The sequence below is a fragment of the Molothrus ater genome, chromosome 1 (assembly GCF_012460135.2).
Source record: "Molothrus ater isolate BHLD 08-10-18 breed brown headed cowbird chromosome 1, BPBGC_Mater_1.1, whole genome shotgun sequence".
Lineage (NCBI taxonomy): Eukaryota > Metazoa > Chordata > Aves > Passeriformes > Icteridae > Molothrus > Molothrus ater.
In genome coordinates, this window is record NC_050478.2 from 86,317,931 (window position 1) to 86,341,422 (window position 23,492).

General features: G+C 39.2%; 1 protein-coding gene across 2 annotated transcripts in view; it reads left to right on the top strand.

Annotated features, from left to right (window-relative positions):
- Positions 1 to 23,492, top strand: part of FHOD3 (formin homology 2 domain containing 3) — a 377,016-nt gene that overhangs the window by 157,864 nt on the left and 195,660 nt on the right. For both annotated transcript variants that reach the window (XM_054515024.1, XM_036404996.2), the window contains exon 4: positions 13,933 to 14,000. In XM_054515024.1, the coding sequence (XP_054370999.1) occupies positions 13,933 to 14,000 (68 nt within the window). The remainder of the gene's footprint in view (positions 1 to 13,932; positions 14,001 to 23,492) is intronic.

Below are 23,492 nucleotides of genomic sequence, written 5' to 3' on the forward strand. Positions count from 1 at the left end.
GTTTACTCTGATGTCTGGACTAACCAGCCTGTGCTGTCGAGTGAAAGTATGATGATATCGTTCATAATGGTTTTTTATACAGTTTTCCAAAGGGGAAAAAAAGTAACATATGAGACAGCAAACCATGCAGCAAACAGTTGAGTGTTTGCCAGGAATAGTGGAAAGATCTTGAATTCCTGCAGCACATATGACACTTTTTGAACCGTATTTTTTTGAATCTAGGAAGCCTAGATAGAAGACAGGATTTGGTCCTTTTAATGTTCTTGTAGGTCTTAGCTGTTAACTTGCTTCTAGTTTCATAGTTACAGACTTGTGTCAGTGTGATTAATGAGCAATGGAAAGTATGCAAAAGAGAAAAAAATAAGAGGAACAGTGAAAGGTCTTCCTTCTGCAAGAGACAAGAAGTAAAAAGGCAATAAATACAGTGTTTGTGCTCAGTAATCACAGAAAGAACAGTTTTTACACTCCATTTTCAGGATCTGATTCCAAGCTCCATTGACTTGGTGTGCTTATACTAAGTGAATTTGTGAATTCATGGATTTTATGATACTATGTTTTTCCTAAAACTGAGAATTAAAAAAATCCACATTAAGTAGCTGAATGCGTTTAATGTGTGCTGTAGTGTATGCATTTTGCATGGGGAAGCACTTTGCACAGCAGCTGGCTGTGTTTATGGTACAAATGACAATTCAATCCATGTTGCAGTCAAGCTTTTCTTATCACATGGAGCCTCTTAAAAAGAAGCTATTGTATTTATATGTGTCGAACATGTATATTGTATATGTGGGTATACATCATGTGTGTTAATATATATCATATACATGTGTGTATAGATATTCTTCTGATTAATTAGATAAGTAGAGAGAGAGGTAGAGCTCTTTACAGCCAGTGACTGAGTTAATAACAAACAGAGAAAGATTTAGTATAGCTGAATGCTTTCGTGTGGCTTTGGTCAAATTACTTAGAGGTGGAAATAATCAGCGGTTGAATTAAGCGAGAGGCCTGATGCACACTGGAAAACCTCCATCGTCTGTCAGATGTTTTACAACTGTGATGAATGAGTTTGGATAAATAATGCAAACATGTGTTAAACAAGTTCAGGCCGGGTTCCACATGGTATGGTAAACAGAAATTGTGCTGGAGGAATGTCTGAAAATATAAATGTGTGGTAGGGTGGTGTGGTTGGAGCACTGTGAGGATAGCCTTTCTTTTTACCCTGCAAACTTGCCTGGAGTCTGCCCTGATCCAGCAGAGGATGGGGCCATATGGAAAGGAACCCCAAAGCCTGAGTGACTTTTCATTTAAATTATTTGTTGTAAAAACTGTTGATGAGGAGATGTTGAGGGGGAAACTTAGGCAGGAAATCATTCCAAGTGAGGCTAGGAATGCTTCAAGGTCTCTCTTACCTCTGTCTCTGCAGACAGAGAGAGAGGTGAAGAGCTGATGCCCCAATGGGCAGCACACCATTGCTTGGAGAGGCATCAGCCAGCTTTTGTTTCAAAAGGGAAAATGTGTTGCCAGAGCAGTGGGTGGATTTATGTACCAGCTTCTCTCCAGCTGCAAATGCACTTAACTGAACTCACTGATTTTCAAACAGAGAAGCATCTGGCACAGAGGTGTCTAGTTGTTGTGTTTATTAATGGGGGTGAAATGATTGTTCTGATATTGGTTTTGTATTCCTTCTCAAAGATCCAATCATACTGTTCTTGACCCTACAAGCATAGTGCATCTTGTTTCTGGGAAATCTAGGATATTTTTCAGCCATGAAAATGGGGGAGAATTTCCAAAAGGAAAATTTCTACCTGATGAACACCGTCGTTTATCAGTAATTTCCTGATTTTAATACATGTAGCTTTGGACACCTCTATTCACCCTAATCATGGAACTTGGAAATGGTATTTGGAAAATAGAGACGTACCCTACTTCTGCATAATTTTTTATGGATGGAAATACTGAGGTACTTCTGCTGTTAAATCTTTGCAGTCTGATGCACAGATCCTTAAGAGAGTACAAAGGTGTCTCCACTTCTGAAAAAGCCTTTGTATTCCCAACAGTCTGAATTATAACAAAAGATAGTAAGTGAAGGACAAAGAGATTGCTCTGGAGTGCAGGACAGCAGCAGTTCTCTCTTGCAGGGCTGCTGTGTGCAGCATGTGAAGCTCGAGACTCTTGGCTGCCCCAGGGTGTCACCTTCCTTCCTCCTGTGTTAAGCTGCTCACGGTGCCACGTTCCTGGGATGCCTGTTCCTGTCCCTGCTGCTGTAAGACATGGGACAGCAGATGGAGCACGGATGTGCCAGCCACCTGCACCCCCTGTGCGCCAGTGCGACCCAGGAGATGGCAAGGCACAGGGTGCAGCAGCAGTAGGAATGCTGGGAAGTGAGTTGTCCAGCAGATAGCAGGGATCTCCGACCCTCCCCAGCCTACTGAAGGAGGACTGGCCATGTGCTTGATCTGGCATCTGCATCAGATGAGAGTCATGCATTGGCATGGATTTAGCCTGAGATCTTAGCGGTTCTGTTCCAGTTTATTTGTGGGGTTTGCTTTTCAGTTGCCAAAATAGTGTGCTTTTCATATGTCCCAGCAATTTCAGAATGATGGGAAACTTGCTGACCCTGAATTACTTTGACATCTGCTAAAAGTATTTGTGCTGCAGTCTTTCCTTCTGCACATCTGATATTTCTTCATTCTTCCTCTGTTGCAAATCCATCTCTGTAAATTTAATTTCTGTTAATTTAACTATATCCTTCAAGTATTCTTGAAGCATCCTTCCAAAAAACTCTAAAATGCATCAAGACACATGGGAAAAGGCAGTTTAAGTTATTAAACAAAGCTGGTTAACAAGCTTATTGTTTTTGACTGAGATCACGTCTGCTAGGAACTATGAGACTATTACTTAAGGGATTGTTCTTTTTGTGTGACTGTTACACTAAAACAAAACCAAATCTTTGTTGAAATGCTCTTTCTCCTCTATACTCAAAATCAGTAAAGCCTAAGTTGTATTGCTGTGTCTGGGTTTACACATTTAAAGATGTGAATTGATTAGAGGATATACACAAGACCAGAAAGGTGTAGAAAAGATAAATTACAAATAAAGTTCTTAACATAAGGAAGAGGCTGTTATATTGAGATATTGCAAGAGTTTCAGATTGATGAGGTCTGTATATTGAATTTAAATTATAAAAAAATGTTTTAGAAATCAATATTATCATCACTAAATGTAATGAAAATTTGAAATAAATATCCTGAAGATGCTATGGCATTTACAGTGGCATTCTTTGCTTATTCTCTTTTTAAATTAATTTTGGGATAAAAGAATCATAAAGATGAAGCCCCACTGGATTCAGGTGTCACCTCTAGAAGCTTTCCAGATGGGATCTTTGTGATTGTGTGGATGATGTTTCTGGGGGTTGCTGAAGTACAATTAAATACTAATCCTCAATATTGAAAGTGTGTCACAATCACGGGCACATCTACTGGGTTTTGTGTTTGAGGATTTTGTGGTGGATTCTTGATCTTGGCCACTTCAAATGGTCAAAAAAAAACCCCTAACACTGAGTTGGAACCTGTTGTCTCCAGCAGCGTGGCTGTGAGACTGGGAAGCACATAGGCAATGCAGGCTCAGGTATTTAAAAATGCAGGCTCAGGTATTTAAAAATGCACACACTATTTTAATTGCTAGCAGCAATCTGAGGAGAAGCAGCTTTATCAGGTTTTCAACATGAACTGCTGCTGCTGCTCCTCTTTTGCCTGTTGCCTTGCTATCAGATGTGTGGTTTCATACTTGCTTTCCAAATTTCTGAACAAATTGATGCTTCAATGCAGGCAGTTAATTAGGAGGCTGCATCCTCTGAAGTGAAAGGACTAATTAAGTTCTGATGCACTTGTTGAGGCTGAACTTAGGATCATTGCAACAACTTGGTCTTGGAGAGAGCATCTGACATATTTTGTCATGTATTATGCAACAGAAAAACTTGATATGAGCTTTAAAGCTCAGGAGCTCTTTCAGGTTCTTGGCACAAAGCTGTGATGTCTTTGTGCTCAGACGCTTTGCCTTTTGCCAAGCTGTCAGCACAGATAAGGCATCCATAATTCAAGGAATAGTGAGGGTGTGCCCAAATTTTTTTACTTTTTTTGGTGATGGGTTGCTATAATTTTCTTGTTGGTCTTTGTTTACTAATACTGATTGAACATGCAGAGCAACATGTTGACACTGTATTTAAAATGGAATAAAACTAGAAAACTCAAATCACGACTAGCATATTCTTATTAAATATTTCTAATCCAGGAGGCACTGGCTAATGTGCTTGTTCAAGCACAAATACACAGGTCAGCAACTCAGAGACTGAGTTGTGAACTGAAACAAACATTAAAGGTTGGTCTCCACATACTTTTTAAAATTATGGTTTAGCCTTAATCTTGCTACAGTAATCTCCAAAGAAGCAGTAAGTTCTTCTATATTATTTTCTTTTCTAGAAATTTTCCCCAGCCCCATTCTCTTGAATTATGTAACCTATATTTTAGCATAACAACTACTTTCCTGCTGTATTACTCTCTAGGGAACAATTTTGCATTAGCAGGGGGATGAACAAGATGACCTCTCAAGTCTTTTCCATCACCACTTGCTCTAATACAGTGCTGTAATATTTGACCTTGTTACGCAGCCTTTTCCCTTTTGTAACCCTTTGACTTTTACAGAAGAGATGCCATAGCATTTTCCGGACATGCAGAAGTGCCCTCCTTTGAAGCTGTCAACCAAAGTACTGTTTCCTGCACTTCAGAACTAAAGAGCATATTAGTGCCTTTTGCATTCAAGTGGAGAGGACCTTTATCAATAAATCATTGTAGGGAAGTACACTATGGTGCCTGATCCATGGCTAGAATAAGTAGTCTGAAGAGGCAGAGGCTCTTTATTCTGTTAATATGTTGGAAAGGCTGTATCTTTTGAATATATTTTTTTTATTTCAAGGAAGGAAGGAAGACTGAGCTGATTGAGCAGTTTGTTCTGTGTGCATAGACCTCCATAGTGTCCCCCTGGGTTTGAAGTTATCAGTAGGCATCAGACTCACTGGGAAATGTAGCTGTATCTGTAAAGAGGAATTCTGTATTCTAGTTTACAAAATCAGAAAGGATATGTGAGAGAACTAATTTGGAACTGGAAATAAAAGCTGTGGTGATAACCAGATGGGAAGTGGATTCAGAGCTGACTTGCTGTTCCAGTCACAGTGTTTGGCTCATAGAGGGCCGGAAAACTTTTTGTGGCACTGCCCTGCAATATTCTTCCCAGCCAGACGCTGAAAGCCAGTTCTAAAAAAGGTCTTTTGGCAATGAACACTCCATGCATTTTCTTTATCTCTCCAGCTACAACTAATTTTAAAAGCCTGGGGGTATTAATCATGGAAATTTGCAAAGTATTCAAGTTTCTTGGGATCATTGCTGTTGCTTTTTGTTTAGTGAAATGATTCCTTGTTGACACTGAGTTTTAATGTCCCACTCTGATTTTTACTTCATATGTTAGGTAGAACCTACTCTTGTACTCTCCTGCTGTTGGGCTTTCTTACTGCTTATGTCCTTTCTTCCACAGCAGCAAAGACAACTGACACAGGTTTCTGCAGTAGAGAACTGGGAAATCAGTAGTGAGCAGAGACACATAAAACTAAGAAGAAAAGTACAAGCCCTTTTTGTCAGGCAGCTTCACCCTGATCTCAGCCCACATTGCCTTATATGTCCTTTCTTTTGCTTATGAGCAAGCAGGGCCTTAATATGCTAATTTAGAAATGGAAATAGTAAGAGGAAGTTTTGACACCATCAGTTTTTAGGATCTCTAGCATAATGCAGTGCAGGATACACAGAGAGCCCCATCTTCCACAGCTTTAAATGCCTGGATCCAGCAAATGAAAACTAAGGTTTCCTTTTGCACTTAACTATATAAACATTTCCTGCATTTTAACATCTCCCTTTAGTGTAAATCATTGGCATTTGTTTGCTATAATGTGTGCAGATAGCATGACAAATGTTCTTCCTAGTTCCATGTGGATGTGTCTACAGAAGTAAAAGCATAGTAATTTAGAGCTCTGTAAAGGGGAAACTCTGGCTAATGGTTTATCCATGATACGTAGTTTGCTTGAAACCAAGCGGAATATGAAGAAGTTTGGTAGAAATGGTTGAGATCACTATAGTCCTTTTATGCTACCAGAGTGGTTTTGGCTGAGGTAGAGTTAATTTTCTTCATAGTACCTAGTTTGGGAGAGACTTTTGGACTGTTTTGGATTTCTGCTGAAGACGCTGTTGGTAATCCAGGGATGTGTTTGTTACTGCTGAGCAGCACTTACATGGAGTCAAGGCCTTTTCTGCTTCTTGTACCACCCCATCAGTGAGGGGGCTGGGGGTGCACAAGAAGTGACCTCAGCATACCAAAAAGGGACATTCCATGTCATAGGGCATCGTGCTCAGCATATAAAGCTGGGGAAAGAAGGAGGAAGGGGGGAACATTGGGAATGAAGGTGTTTGTCTTCCTAAGTCACTGTTAGGCATGATGAAGCCCTGCTTTCCTGGAGATGGCTGAACACCTGCCTGCCCATCAGAAGTGGTGAATGAATTCTTGGTTTGGCTTTGCTTGTGTGGGTGGCTTTTTCTTTACTATTAAACTATCTTTATCTCACCCACAGGTTTTCTCAGTTACACTTCCCATTCTCTCCCTCATCCCGCTCATGGGAGAGTGTCTGCCTGGGGCTTGGCTACCAGCTGGTGTTAAACCATGACAGTGGAGTACAATAAAGACTGGAAAGTCCCTTCTACCAGATATCTGCATAAAAACCTCCTTCTTTTAAATCCCGTGGAATTATTTAGATGTTACTGTAGTTTATGCCTCCAGCACTGACTAACACCTAGAACCAAGGGTAGGGGAGTCACCAGGACATTCAGGAATTATATGTTCAGAATGTAAAAGACCTGTTATTGCATATCTCTGATTCCTCATCCTCAGGGTCCTCGTAATCCTCTGGACTTTGCTTATATATTACTTATTTCCCACAATTGATTGAGTCTCATTTCATATCTCTTAGAAACACAGGAGCAAGACATGAGGGGGGACACTTGCACCTGTAGGAGCAGATACTTTCTTCAGTGGATTTAAATGTATAATCATTCTTGTGCTGACAGTCTTATGTTAATTCCCTTGTGACAGAAGTTAAGACATTTGGCATTTCAGAAAAATATTCAAAAAATATTAGCTCCACCCATCTTCCCAGAGTAGGAGTTTTGCCATGTGTACTCTCCCTGTGGAAATCCAGGGACTCTTTCAGCTGGGTACTTTTTGCAGTGTCAGGAGAGCAGACTTCTACTTTCAAAGAGGCAGAAAATCCCATGCGTGAGTGTATACAATTGCTCTGAAGTGCTGGCCAAATTGGGTATTTTTCATTCCCAGGGGAGATCCTGCCCTGGAGTTCTCCCTGCTTGTCAGTCCAAACCCACAGACTCCCTGGGGTTTGCAGGTGGCTCTTTTCACTCTTTACTTTGAGCCTTTGCCAACATGGCTTTAGGGTATGGGATAGGAAAGGGTGTCCAAGACTATTTTGTCTTTCCCTCCTCCCACTCCCCACCTGCAGGTCCTTTACAGAGAAAGGGAATAAGGATGCAGGCTTGAAGCTGAACTCTTCTCATATGCAGCTGTAATAGGATCCTTTCCCGACAAAGGATCCCCCTCTCCCAGTGGGGGCAAAGGACCCTGCTCGCTGAGGGGACCCACTGTCCCAGATAATTAGCTAAGCAGCTGCTGTGTGTCTGAATGAAAAGGAGAGTAAGGGAGGGCTTTTCCCTGCCGGGGAGCTGGGGCGGCATTCCTTGGAGGCAGCCTGCACATTCCTCCAAAGCAGTCGGTGCTGACAGTGATGTGGGCTCGGCTTCCCAAAATTTGTACATGGCCGCTTGCTTTGCCCAAGGTCCTTTATTGTGAGAAAGCTCCTTTCCTCTGCTAAGTGCTAACCATTTATCCCTGGATAAGTGGGAGAATATGTAGCTTGAGTTCACATGTGACATGTTCTACTAATTAATGCATTATCCATTTATCCAGACAAAATAAGATTGAATTCAGAGAGAAAAAAAAGGAAATTTGTAATATGCAAAGCAAAGTAATCTCAGCAGAAGAGCAGCAATTGTGTTAATGTAATAGTGGGCAATATGCCTGTGAATGAATGCCTTCTTCGTGCGTTTTCTAGGGGGTCTGGGAAGAAAAGGAGAATGCCTTGTCTGGCCAACACATTTATGACTAACTTTTGTGGACAAAAGCTAAACTAAGAGCCTATTCTTGGCACAGGACCAGGTCTTTTCTTAGAGAACTGCTTTAATTTGTTTGACATAAAGTGAAAGACTGGCACACTACGCTAATTAGTTTTATATACAGTTGTTTTATAGATCTGCAGCGCTGTATGTGCCCATGAGCCTACTCGAGTGAAGTCTGCCTGGCTGGTTCCTGGTGCCTGTTTACAGGACTGGACCCATTTGCCTGACTTGTTGCTGTATTGCTCAAATTTTTAGTTCTACAATTGTATACATTCATTCAGATAAAATAACATGCATTTAAAATTGGAATAGTTCAGTAATAAATTTAGAAGTGTGGCATGGGCATTCACAGAAAGAATGAATGCCAAAATTTCTTACCATTATAAACACTTATTTTGTTCTTTCAAGTTTTTTTTCCCCATCAGTGCTGCCAAAAAGGTAGGCAGTTCATTTAAATTTTGAAAGCCTTTTAGTTTTATTAACATTTCATCCTAGTGAGCATTTAAAATAATATTTTACTCCTTGTTGCAGGGAGAGGAATTAAATTTTTTAGTTTCTAAAAAATTTAGAAAATTTTTAGAAAACTAAGTACTGCCTAATTTGCAGTAAGTACTTAGAAAACTAAGTACTGCCTAATTTGCAAGTGGCTACTGGAAGCCAGAGAATGTTGCTACTTCTGTCCAATGCCAGGTAAAAATGAATGGCAGGAAATGTTTCAAATGTCATTTAAGTGGATCTGCACCAGGTATCCTGCTAATGTAATCAAATGTGGAGTTAATCTCCCTTTTATGTTTTTGTAAGGAAAGGAGCTTCATCTTGAAATTATAGTTTAAAGAAAAGAGGCACGGATGGGAGACATGGAGGTCATTCAGGCAGCAGCAAGTGAAGCAGAGCAACTCCCATTTGTGCTCAGCCAGATGTTCACAAGCCTTTGCCAGCAGCTCAAAGGCTGATGCTGTATAAATTACTATATCCCAGGGACTAATTCAATGGGTGTGATGGAAGAGGAAGGGAGGAGATGGTACCCTCTCGGTCAGAGGTCAGGTGTAACACATGGGACTGAACCAAGCAATGTTCAGCCAGTTCCACTTTTTCTTTTATTACTGTGGATTGAAAACACTCTTTTTTTTTCCCTCATAGAAGGCAGAAGAAAAGTCATTACTTTATTTAAGAATATAAGGACAAATTGCTATTTTCTTTAAAAAGTCCCTTTTCCCAAGTAATCAAAAGAGGTGAAAACCAATGAAATTTGAACCTCTGACAATTATCTTTGAAAATACAGAATCCATTTGAAAGCTGCAAGTTGTCTAATAAAATATCTTTAAAGACTTCTCTTCCTTTCTGAAAAGGTGTTGATTTCAAACCAATATGCCTTCCCTCCACTGCTACATTTGTCCCAAATTTACCTATAGGAATCCCTTTTCCCTTAGACCGAGTTATTTTTCACAATAGTAAACACAAGCAAAAAATACAGAGTAACAAACAATATTTTTATTTTAGAGCATAATGGCTTCTCTTAACCAAAGTTCTGGTGTTGCAGTTTGCAACAGCAACCAAAATAGCCACTTGCAGGTTGCTACTTGTCACACATGTCTGGTCTACCACAAGTCTGGTTATCTGTGATTCTCTGCCTCTAGAAACAAGTGCAGAGATAAGGAAATCCTCTGTCTTCCAAGGATATACACCTCCCTGCTATGGTGTGAAGGATAATTTAATAGATGTGACTCTTGGTTCTTGCAGTAAATAAAACTCAGGCCCATACCAGTACCTGGTTTTCTATCAGTTCCAAAAGAGTTTACTCTGATTTTGAATGTTTGAGATTGGCAGAGCTGATGCTTTTTAATTTCTTCAGATATCTTACAGTCTACAGATTAAAAACAGGGTTTCCCAGGTAATGGAGTATCAACTCTGCATCCCAAACAGTTCTGCTCTATCAGTGGGAAGCCCATGGAGGGGCAGAGTGCCTTTTCTTTCATAGAATAAGGAAATAAGCAGTGCCCTCTAGTGTTAGTTAAGTCAGAGGGAGCCACAAGGAAAATTTTCTGTCATCTGTGTATATGCAATTAAAAATATTTTACAGCCACAGATGCAGCTCTTTATATCTTGAAGAAAGGTAGTAAAAGTGGCTGCAATAGTGTCACTTACCAGGACACGGCTGTCAAAGCCAGCATCATTAACAGTGTCAGGTATCACAAACTCCCTGATCTACGAACTCACTGACCTGTTTCATCTTACCTTGAAGTATATGAATGTAGAATGTCTCCAGCCTGCACCTGGCCTGGGGAAGGACAGGAAGTGTGTTTTACCAAAGGACCAGAGAAGTTTCAGGGAGAGGTGTAGCAGCACATGTTCCTGCTTGAAATACAGAGGTTTGTTTTCTGGTGTAAAGCAGTCTTGGTGTACACATTCAAGCTTAGCAGACACCTTATAACGAAGCCGTGAACTTGGGAATCTTTTGGACTGTCCTTGGAGCACGTCAGAATTTTCTGGGTTTGGCGATAGTAGCTGGCTAGACTCCTGTTTCAAAGCTGTAGGCATAATTTGTTTCAGTTACAGACAGCTCTGCCAGGGAGGTACTATGGGAATTAATTACCTCTTTGCTATAACATGGAAAGTTATTTCTCAGTCTGCTTCAGAGGGAAACACTTTAAACTGCTTGTGTCAAACAAGCATTAAAAAGCATTTGCTATGTAGTTTCTGAATCATCTGCAGTGTGAAAACATTGTAAGCAAATGTGGCTTTTCCTCTTGCTCTTTTTTTTTTTTTAATTTTGTTTTTCTGCCATAGGAAAAGAGCTCAGAACTGATTTCTGCTTTCAGTTCCTGCTGATGCATTTTTGCAGCCTCACTAGCAATCTAGAGATTTCAAGATGAGCCTGAGGTCCCTGGGGTGCCAAAGTTACTGTTAACAAGTGGGAATTCTCTAAGACCTTGAGAACATCTTAGCAAGTATCCCCCAGCTGTAACATGAAAAACAGCACACACAATAAAAGTACAAGCTTTTTTAAATGTTCATCCAGAGTAGTAGTAGTACCTTGGCTTATGCAGGCATTTCTTGCCCTGGGTGAGGTTCATCCTTGACTGAGGTTTTCAAAACCAAAACATCTGATGTAGCATGGTCACCTCACTTTCCTCCTTGGGTTATGGCCAGTGAATGTTTCTGGTGGCTGCCAACACTGTAAGAAGTGGGTGTCGAGACTTATGCAGAGAGTGTGTTGCCTGTGTGTAAGAGTAACAGGTGGAGATGCTGTGGACTTGTATGTTTGAGCTGAGTGAAAAAGATCAGCTCTGAGGGAGGAGGTACCTGCAAGTGTACATTGTCTCTGGTAGAAGATGTCAGAAGTGAGATGACTTACCTGGACTGTCACCCCTCAGATGGATTTGCAACCCACCTCAAACATTTGTGACATGTGCCACAACTTGATACTTGTTGTCAAGCTTGATACTTGCAGTAGTTGTTGATTCTTAGCTCTATCCATAGACCCCTTTTTGAGCTGCAGTCAGTAACTTCTGTCCTCCTTGCTACAGACGAGCAGGGAGAGCATTGTTTGTGCTGACTGCCAAGGATGAGGTTATGCTCTGTGAAAACACCAAGGAGAAAAAACGTTCAACATTGTTCCTCTGAAATGTACCAAAAATCTTCATGCACCAATGAAACAACCAGTGTTATGGTATCATAACAATGGTTTGTTAGGACTTCACCCCAGGCTGGGATGATGATTTCTGTTCAAGACCAAGACCAACAGATGGCATTTGTTAGGACATGGATATTTATGTACAAAGTTGCCAGGACTTTAAGAAGTGGTGCCGCTCTTAATTAAGATGATAACGCACTGCCTTGTTTGGAGACGTTCTGCTCATAATGATGCTGGTGAATTGTGAATAGAGGGAAATTAGTAATAACAAATGCCAGATGGAAGTAACTTTCAAAAAGAAATATTTTGTGTAATGTGGCATGTAAAGTTGACAGACCGGGTCTTAGAAGATCTTTATTATTCTTTAGGCTTTCCTGACAAAATTACTCTTTATCCTGCCAAGAAATGTGGTCCCACATGCCAGTGCATTTTTAAGTGAGAGTAATTAAAGTGTGCCTCTAAGTTTATAAGCTTGAAGTGAAATCTGTTTCTCCAATGTTTTGTCAAGAATCTATAAAAGTGCAAGAAAGGAGACAAACTTATAAAAACAATAGTTTTGCTAGTTCTGTACATTCTGCCTTTGAAATCAGAGGCAATTAGGGATGAACAAAACTACTTTCAAAGTTAAAAAAATTAGTGTTAGTTCTGCTGACATTTTGCTTCAAATTTTTCCTTTGGTTGAAGATGACTTTTGGAATAAGAAATGCTTTTTTCCTAACATTAGACCCCGCCTTCCTTGTTTGAAGTAAAAAATGATGACTGAGTTATAAATGCATTGAATCCTCAAATGCTAGTCCCTTTTTGCAACTTCCTGACAGAGGAAAATAAAATTTAATTTGGTTTTGTAGTGTAAAGTAGTAATTGAAAGAGAAATAGACAAGGAAAAGTAAGATATAAGATGTTGAGGTTCAATATTTAATTTTCTCATAAGATTATTATCATTCCATGGGCATTCCAGCTTTGATCTCAAGACCTGCTGGCCACTACAGGCCACCGCTCTGTCGATTGAGGAGAGGGTGCTTTCATGATGATTTGTGGATGAGGCAAGTGTGTCATCTGAGGTGACCATGAAGATTTGATTTTCCTTTGTCATTGCTCTTGGATTACAGTAGTGTAATAAAATTAAATTTAGGACTGTAGATGTGTTGAATAAAGTCTCTTTCTATCAAATATGCCAAGCATAGCAGACCAGGAAGGTTTGAAGAGCTCACCTTCTGCTCTATCCTTGCACAGTCACAAATTTGCAACAACAGACTTGAGAGGCACAGTCCAAGACTTCTTCCCAAGGCACAAACGTTGTAGCAGGGATTGTAGAAGGATAGCAGAGTTGCTTTGGTCTTTAAATTATTTCTGTGTGGATGCATTAGTAGGGGAATAAATGAAGTAATACATTTCAGTATTGGATGATGAAAAGAAGGCTTCTGGTTCATTTAGAAAAAGGTCAAGATCGGTTTTCAGGAGAATAAAACACTGTTTTGAATTATGCTAAGAACAGACTGTCCGACTATTTCTGGTATTAATGTTCATTTCTATTGGAGAAAGGATTTAACAATAGAAAGATGAGAACATGAGAAAAGAATGTCTAGAGGGAAGGCAGTCAAGGATGGGATTCAGTGGCTCTAGCTTTGATAACAAAGGCAAAGAGTGGTCTCAGACAAGTCTTTTGAGATTAATCTGGTACTTTCAGTAAACCCTAAATTTACCTAATGCAGAAAGAACAGTATTTCTAAGCATTTTCAAAAACACCAGAGACAATTGTTTCTCACGGATCTTGTTGAAGCTATTGTGAATTTACCTGGAAGATGCCATCTTAAGTTATAGACAACTAAATCCTGGTTTACATGCACATTTAATGAATAAGTCCTGTATCTATATTTTAAAAAACTAATTTTTTTAAGAGAAGTCTGCCTAATGGGAAGCGGGTGCTATGATTCTTTCAAAAACTGTACTACGTTCTTGTTGTGTTGTCAGTTTTGTTTATGCTGAAGTTTTTTCTGTTGTCTTATTTTGTTTTCCCAGAAAAACTTTACAATTCCAGTGGACGGGAGCTGAGACGGGCACTTTTTTCCTTGAAGCAAATATTTCAGGTGAGCAAATAATAGCTGTCTATTCTGTGATTTGAACATGAATTTAATTTCTTTTTTTTTTATTTTTTAAAATTTAATTTAGAGAATAACTTACAGCTTCTGGCAAGAGACTTTTAAGACTTCATTTGTAATTGGGAATTGGCCAATTCCTTTTCAGAGTCTTTTATTTTTATGATCTGCAAACCTTCCCATGTTCCTTCAGTCTGTCAGAAGGACGAGATGTGGTGTAATGGCAGAGTGAGGAGTGTAAATCTGCCAGGAATGGAGACAAGAAAATTGAAACTCTTAGATGGGAATTTAGACTGCTCTTTAGACAGTGGCATATCTTGGTATTGGGAAGATTTGGAGGGGAACTTGAAAAGGTGAACCAGAGAAACCATGAGTTAGGGTGATGGCCCAGTGTTGGCCTGATAATGGACAAATAGTCTGGGTTTAAGCCATATCAAAAACTTAAAAGATTTGTGGGAGACATGCAACAGTTCTGATGAGGAACCAAAAATGCACTGGGAAATCTCTGAATGTGTTTGAATTTAGACTCAGTTTAGAGGAAAAGATTTACTGATAAGCCAAAAAGATGTTTCATAGAGCTGAGGAGGATATGGTAGTGACTGATCATTTTAAGGAAAGGCATGGATTTGAATGTGAGTGTTCGTTATGGAGGAAATCTGAAATCTGGAGGATTTTGGGTCCTGTGGAGAAGTAGACAATGTGATAGACAAGTGGTGTGGTGCTACTTCATTTGCTTAAATTAAAATCTTGGATTTCAGGTTGGTTTCACTGGATAAGGAGAAGGACTTGGGAAAACTGCAGGATGCGAGGAAACTTGTTGGATAGAAGAGGTCAGGAAAAGTGAAAGAAAAAATCCCATCTGTGTGAATTAGAGCATGCTCTCAATACAATTCTAAAATGGAATTCATTTAAGACATTCAATTTTCAGTAAATATAAATGAGAACAATAAGAGGAGCACTTCTTTACTAATGGATCCAAATGGAGGATGAAAACCTATAATCCTTTTTTTTAGCTATAATAGATAGGTGGAAAGATTTTAAACTCTTAGTTTAACATTTTTGCTTTGTTTTAAATTTTTTCTAATAAGAATAAAAACATTTAAGTAATCTGCAAGACAGCAGAACTGCGAATTTTCTAAATGCATAATCCTTTTTATAGGTTTCAAATTTAGAATTTAGGGAATGCCAGAATTAAAATTTTCTAAACAATAGGAGTGAGTGGTGAAGGGTGGACCATTTAATGTTAAATCTTGGTGTAGTTGAAGATGTGTGCCGGGTCAGAAAAATGTCCCTGATTTTTGAAATTTTTGGACAAAGAAAAGAGTTCCAGTTCAAAACAGTCTGGTCATCTCATGAGTGCAGATTGGGAAAATCACTATTTCTTCAAGAAACAGTCCCTCATTCCCAGAGGGAGACAAGTGCTTGAGAGTCACAGGGATGCAAGCTGGGTTTCCCTGTGAGGTTGCCAAGCATGTGGCCTGTGTGCTCACAGGAAATCAGGCAGGTTTCCAAGAGTCTTCTCTGGTTTCTTCTCTTTTTGTGCACCTCAGCTGTTTCTGGGAAATGTTTGTATTCCTCTGCATTTATGTGTTACACAGGTAATCTGGGCACTTGCACAAATGTAGCAATGAGAGGCTAAGCCTCTCTTCCCACCCATCTTTCACCTCCCATCATTAATTCCCTTCCATCATCCATGCCCTTCCATCATGAATTCTCCCAGTTTGGGTATTCGTAAATGCCCTCTTCCCTCTAGATTATTTGAATTCTAGTAGATATTTCTGAGCACAACTGCTCAGTGCTTTCAGAGAACACACCAGTAAGATCTCTCTCTTCCAGCTGATCAGTTGTTCTAATGAAAATACTGTTTAAATATTTATCCTGGTAATTTAAGGGGTTGACTGTGTTGGAGAGTAACAAGAGAGAAGGGAAAAGGGATGCACAAACCCATATCTGTGTATGAATTGAGTTTTAAGTGAAACCTGTCAGGCTGTTTCAGGACATGATTTTCCTTGGAGAATTTAACTTTCTTGTTTTCTAATGGAAGTGGTAGAGAAAGGAATTTGGGAATTATCAGTTATCACATAAAGAAGTTCTTTCTGGTGGAACTGTGGCTAATTGTTGAGCAAATGTACCCTTAAAAAATCTTAAAATACAGGTTAAAATACATATACTCTTAAAATACAGGTTCTCTTAGGGGGAATGTGAAAAGTATTCCTTGGGCTGGATAGTATTCATAGAATATGCACAAGTATTTGAGGTAGTACACTTTCAATTGGAAAACAAGCCCCTGCCAGCCTGGGTTTACCTGCCAGCTTTGCTGTCCTTAACAACAGCATTGCTAAGGAAGGGCATCCTTTGAGTGTGATTTTAGTTTATCTTGTAATGAACCATGAGAGAGAATATAAAGTAATTTTGTATCAGTTTTAGAAAGAAAAGCTGTTCCAGTTCTTTACTGAAGAAAAATACAAGTAAATATAATAAGGTTATATTATAAATGGAACATTTTTGTCCAAAATGTGGGGTTTTTTTTGTTTTTTTGGCTTTTTTTGTTGTTTTGTTGTTTTTTTGGGGTTTTTTTTGTGTGACATGAAAGTATGTCAGCATTAGAAATTTATCATTATGGTAATAGTTTTTTTAAAGTGTGTTGTTCAACATAAATATATTTTTAATTTTGTATGCCCTTAAAAGAAAGTATTTTAAATTCCTTGAGAGTGTAACATTTTAGGAATAAGATGTTGACTTAAAAAGAGTGTTTTCATAATAACAAGGTTTCCAAGTGTTATGGAGACTTCATCATGTCTTTAAGTGCCAGGATAGTTCATAACACCATTTTTTTATCATTTCATCATTGCTGACTTAATTTAGCACAGTTCTATGTCAGGATCATTTTTAATTTAAAGACCTTCAAGTAGCATGCAGTGTCTCATTTGCATAAATTGGGAGTAAGCCCAAGTTTTACATTGAATTTGAATTCCAAATAGTCAGAGCTCTTGATTTTTCACGTGAGGCCTCAGCAAAGTTTAGCAATTTTTGGCAAGAGCAATGTCTTTGTTTCAAAATTTAGATGAAAGATTCATTTGGCAGGTCCACACTTGGAATTTCTCTTTGATTTCTTCTGGTGGGCTGGTTTTGGCAAAGTGATGAAGGTTACGTGGAGCGTTTTTCTTTGACAGTGCTGCCACTCTGTTCCAGTCATTCATTCTGAAAGGGTGGGAGAGCCACAGTCATCATCTTTTTCTGGATTGTACTGCAGTTTTCCTCCTCTATTTAGCAGTATGCTTTTTGACAAACAAACTTACAGAGTAGGATAGGATTGACAACCAGTACAGTTTCTCTCCTTTTGAATGGATTTTCTGACAGACTTCTGAACTTGTATTTATCAAAACCTCATGACTTTTGTGCAAAGTGCTAAAACTTCCGAAGACATTGAGCTGAATCCAGCCAAACATGGCACTTAGAAAATCAGGATCAAAAAATGTTATTCATTTCATAAGAAAGTTAAAAATACATCTGCTTAAAGCATTTAATTCAATATCACTCTTAAAAGCAAAAAAAAATGGGCAAAACCACAAAAATGAATATAAATAGTGCTGTGAGATTTAAGTGATACTAAAAAGTTTATGTAACATGGCCTGTAATACAACAGGATGCAATATAAAGCTGGGATACTTTAAAACCTATAAGCAAGTGTACCTTGGAGTTACAAAGCATAGTTTCAAGTCATGCTGATTGCATCATTTCAAAATAGGAAATAACTGAATAAGAATATGATGCTGTAAGAAAAATAAGAAAGCCGTAAAGCACATTTCAAGTCTGTGGAAATTGATAACCTTGTGGAAATATGCTTATTAAAATTTTGGAAACAACTTTTAATCAATATCAATTAATGCATTAGCTTTTCTGATAAGCAGACCTCAAGTGTATATATTAAATTCTTCAGGAAAAAAAAGATGGTTCTTTTTTAGGATTGTTTTGCCTGCAAGTGTCATTTGACAGAGGCAGGGGCAGGAGATCTCCCATCAGTTTTCTTAAGGAGCCTAGATTCCTGTTTTGTGTTGTGATCAGACTATCAAGGCACGCAGTTACAAAATTCTCTTATAGAATTTTCATCTGTTGTTGAGAAATTCATTAATCATTGAACAATTGAGCTTTGTGTTAAAAAATGTCACAAAGAACAGTTATGTGGGGGCCCTGGAAACATTAACTAGAAGGTGTTTGGAAGACACAATCTTATCAGTGAGTGAAATCAAATGTCACACACTTCAGCTGCTAAGGAGTCATCAATCATCCTTAGGAGTGCAGAAGGAGTATTCTGTGTTTGCCTCATTGATCTCAAGGAAGGAGGCTGCTCCTTCCCCTCCTGCAAGCATGACTGATGACTCCTTAGGGTTTGAAGCTGTGTGACACTTGATTTAGGGGCTGCTGTCATCACTTGTGAGGAGGCTGCCTGCCACCTCTCCCCTTTAAGAGCCTCTTGGAAGGGTTCTTGTTTAAGTCATGAAAAAGAGAAACCTTCATTTCCTTCACAAATCAAATTCACCAGAGTTCTATTTAGCAGTTTACAGATCTGTTTAATCCTATTTTACAAAGGAGATGTCTCATTACTGTTTAGAGATTATAAATAAAATAGATATGACACATTAAATGTCAAAATGAGTTTTTCAGTTTCATTAGCAAGTAGAGCGCCTTCTTCATGTCTAGACAATGTTACAGGCCAAGATCTAAAAAGGCACTTTTTAATGAGAGTAAAAACTGTGAACTGTTTACACCATAAAGATATCCTAAAACTTGGGAACCCACCAGTATTCCTTCTCTAATCACTGTGAATGTTTGAATTGTAACAGGAGATGTTGTTTAGTATGATGCCCCTGTCTACTTTAGCTTCCTCAGGTATATAATACAATGCCTGATGTTGCTTGATCTGTTGCTTATCTGCCATGAGGAATATACCTGGTAGGGTCTGCTGTAGGTGACTTTTCTAGGAATTTTTTATTCTGCTATTAACTGGGAGATCAAACGCACAGTGTGTTGATATATCTGCTGTCTACGAAAGGTAAAAAAAAAGAAATTCTGTCCCTATCAAATCAGTGGTGTAAAATGTCTTTAGTTTCACTGTTATTTTTATCTGGTGGTTGAGTGTATATAGGGAGATAGACTGTGGTAAACAGAGATAGGTACAGCAGGGCTTTTTTTTTGTTCATTTCCCACCAAATGCCATTATAGGGGGGAAGCAACCAAAGATCTTCTGCCGAATAATTGGATAGCTTAATGTGAGACTGAGGTGTGACTTTTTTTTGCTTGCTTGCTTCTTGCACTCACAGGGGAAAGAAAAAGTTATGTGGGGAAAAAAGATCTTCTGATTATCTGAGCCTTATTAACTGAATAAAATTAAATATTGAAAGCAGAAAGGTGCTTACAAATTGTTCAACATGTTAAATAGCAGCACAGTTTCTTTTCTGTGTTCTTTCATTCAGCCTGTTTTAAGAATTATAGCACAGTTCAGTTCCCTCTCAGTTTATTGTTCTGTACAACCCAAAAAGGCAGCCCAACATTTGCAGTAGTAGAACCTCATGGTAACTCTGGACTTTTCTCAGGTGAGCATGGCATTTATCCCAGGTACAAAGTTAAATTCAACGGGAGCACTAGAAGTAAACATTATATCATCACAGTAAGATGGCTTTCCTACCCTCATCTGTTGCAGAAATCAGGCAGGTTATGTAAAAATAGTGAAGTTAAAGTCACAGAAGAGGAAATGTTCAGAGTAAATGGAAAATAAGACTTTTTTGAAGAAGATAATGGTGAAGATGAGGCAGGATCACAATAATTCAATCTTGGTTATTGAAGAAAGCAAACTTAAAGAACATAAGTGACATGGGAGCTACTTTGTTGTGCAGGCTAAGGACCCTTTCCTCTCTAAATTTTGTCTTTAATTAACATAAGACAACAGTAAACTTTTGGGGTTTTCAGTTACATCCACTGAAGTAATCTTTGTTTTTGTCTTAGTTGTGCACATCTCTATTTCCATGTTAGGTACCAATATATGTGTTTTACTGACTTGTTATCTATCAGAAAAATGTAGACATAAAAGACTTTAGGCTGGTTTTTCTCCTTGGTCTAACCTAAATTTCGCCTCTTTCAGTTTTTACCCATTACTCCTTGTCCTATCACTACAGTTCCTGATGAAGAATCCCTTTCTGACTTCCCTGTAGGCTCTCTTCAGATACTGGGAGGTTGCTATGAGGTCTCCATGGAACCTTCTCTTCTCCAGGCTGACCAACCCCCACTCTCTTGATCTGGTTTTGTAGGAACAGTGCTCCAGTCCTCTAATCCACTTCATGGCCCTCCTCTGGACTTGCTCCAACAGTTCCCTGTTCTTCTTATGCTGGGGACACCAGAACTGTGCACAGCAGTCCAGGTGGGGTCTCACCAGAGCAGAGCAGAGGAGTGGAATCCCCTCCCACATCCTGCTGGCCATGCTGCTTTAGATGCAGCCCAGGATACTTTTGGCTTTCTGGGCTGCCAGTGCACATGGCTGGCTCATGTTGAGTTTTTAATCAATCCAAGCATCCCCTACATTTTTCCTCCAAGTTTTCTCCACAGGGCTGCTATCAATTTCTTCTCTGCTCCACCTGTAAATGTGTCTGCAATTGCCATTACCCAGGTCACTTTGTTGAACTCCATAAGGTTTGCATTGGCCTACCTCTCAATCCTGTCAGGGTCCCTCTGGATGGCATCCCTTCCTTCCAACAATAGAACTGGGGATAAATTTTCATTGTTATCATCACCAGAAGCCATTGCATGTTGGCTAAGTATATTGCCTCACTGAAAGTAGGGGTGGATGGTAATATCCATCCATGCTGTTGTAAAATGTTGCTCCATGTAAATAGATGAAAGAATAGGAAAAAAGGGAACAGTGTAAAAATACTGATGTCTTTGTGTCATGTTATGGCCATGCTTCTACACAGATGTACATGAAATGAGCTGGGAAGGTGTAAAGGCTGATGAACAGAAGAAAATGAGGAGTGGAGCCACAGCATGGAGGAGTGTAGGGAAAAGTTTGGAAGGAAGAAGAATGGAAGCTTGGCAAAGCTGGTGAGGTCTGTAAAGTGGGTGAAGTGCATTTGCAATCAACAAGTAGAACAAGGGGAAGGAGCTTCCATTGAGATACAAACCAGCTGCTTGGTCCTTGCCTACCTTTTACCACTTAAATGTTTCTACCTCATTCATTTCTAGCAGATGAGCAGTTTTGGGACATCCCAGTCCAGGGCAATCTTGTTCTCAAGAAGCTGTTCTTCTAGGTGTTCTGGTGGGAATTTGACAGAAAAAAAGACAGAAGGTGAACCTGCCAAGCACCTATCTGGGGGTAGTTTCTGGGTTACCAAGTATCACAGAGTGGAAATACATGTCTGAGAGAAATGGACTCTTTGTCACAGCAGAGGACTCTCAGATCTGTGTTTGGTTCATCTTCTAGGAGTAATGTCCTAACACAAAATAGAGCTGAGATTTCATATTTAAGACTTTAAGACTTGCCTACTCAACCACTGGCTCATCTAGTCCATACATAGAATTGTTTTCTAGCTTCATAAATAATTGAGGTTGAAATAGGAACACAGTCTTGAGAGACTTGTAGGACTTCAGTTTATGTATGGATGTGTGTAGCTATTGTATGGATGTGTGTGTATATGTGTGTGTGTGTATGTTTTTGGAATGATTTCTTTCTAGATTTGTTTGCAATAGATGATTTGGCTTTTAAAATGGACTGAAATAAACAGTGACAATTGAATTAGATAATATCAGGCCCTTCTGGATTGGCAATCTAGTATTTTTATTATATCAATAATTTTGGAGTCCAAAGGACAGAACTATAGTTTGAAGTGTGGGAAAGCAACTATAAATTATATCTTGGCAATCTGTGCTCCTTCAATCACTTCCTGACTATGTTTACTCAGTTTCAAGCCAGAGTGAGTTTTTCTAATGGCAAACATTGCAAGCCAATCTTGATCTGCAAAATGCAACCTGTCGTTTAGCCAATAAAAAAGCTGGACCATGGAAACACTTTGGGATTTCTGTTTCTAATAGAGCACGAAATAACTTTTATTACTACACCATTTTAGTCTTGTCAGTGGGAGTAATTATCTTGCTGGTAACTTCAGCAGATGTGATGCATACTGAAGGCAGGTAGCAATAGTTAAAATCATTATTGTGGAGGCTTAGTTGTGATATATTTCTAATGTAGTCACTGAGGTTGCAGAGGTAGGCACCCGAAAGGGTGGCTGAGAGGAATTGTGTGTTAGTTTTCCATTGCTGCTGGGATGGGGAATCAAATGAGCCTTTGAAATTGTACAGGGAGCCTGTGGATATGAAGGCTCTCAGGTCATGGAAGTGTGTTCTGATCTGTGCTGCCACATGGCTACTGCTGCCCAGGACAGTCAAATTAGGAGCAAAGTATGGGGATGGTTTGGGATTTTTTTGGGGGGGATTTTTTTTTTATATGATCCAGAGGAATGCTTAGGAAAAAAATCTGTTTCTATTCTCCTTGTACTATTAAGTATAGGAAGGGCAGAACAAGTACCTACTCATTGTTGATGCTGTTGCTAATAGAAATCTGGATTTTATCATTCTGTCTTTATGCACTCAGTAACAGAGAAAGATTTTGAAGCATATTGGGCAATATTCCTTTATTTTACTTTCTTGTGGTGGAGTGCCAGATACATTGTCATTTGAGATTTATGCCAGCGAAAGCCTACAGTCGTGCATGGTTTGCTCTTTGACCTGCCTCCTCCTTCCTCCCTTTCCTCACCAGTCAGCTGCTGTCCCTCTGCCGCTAATTTACATCCCCAAATGAATGAAGCTTAATCCCTAAACCTTAATCCTCCTAAAACCAGCTGAACTTTGTGATCCTATCTTGACTTTGCAGGAGATTAAAAATAAAAAAGAGAGGGGGAGGTGGGGGCTGCTTGAAAAAAAGTGCTTTAACTTCTAAAGAGTGCAGCCGTCTTTTATGTTTTTCAGAGGGCTAAAATGCACTGACATTTTATGGATCGATGTAGTTTTCCTTGTTATTTTATTTTTTTCATGTTGAGCTTAATCATTTAGAGTTTCTGTTTCAGTTCTGTTTCCTTGCTGTGCAGTGTGAACTCTTGGCAGGGGAAACTGAGGAAGAGAGCTTTCCAAGGAGACCTTGTTCTGACATAATAATGTGGACTAGGGACAGTGCATTCTGCCACGATACTGTTTCATAGATGAACATAGCAATGAATCAAAATTTCACAAGCTCTCCGTCTTGAAAAGTAGGGATGTTTACTTCAGGAGCCAGGGCAGGTAGTATCTGAATGAGCCGTGCCCTTTCTGCTTCCAGGATTCTGTATTGATATGCTGCCAGCATCTTGTTCCAAAAAATTTCAGGCAGCAGAGGAGGTTGCTCTTCCTCTTTAAGTCGATATATATTTCTTCTCCTATGCATGGTGCCCAGTGAATTGGCAA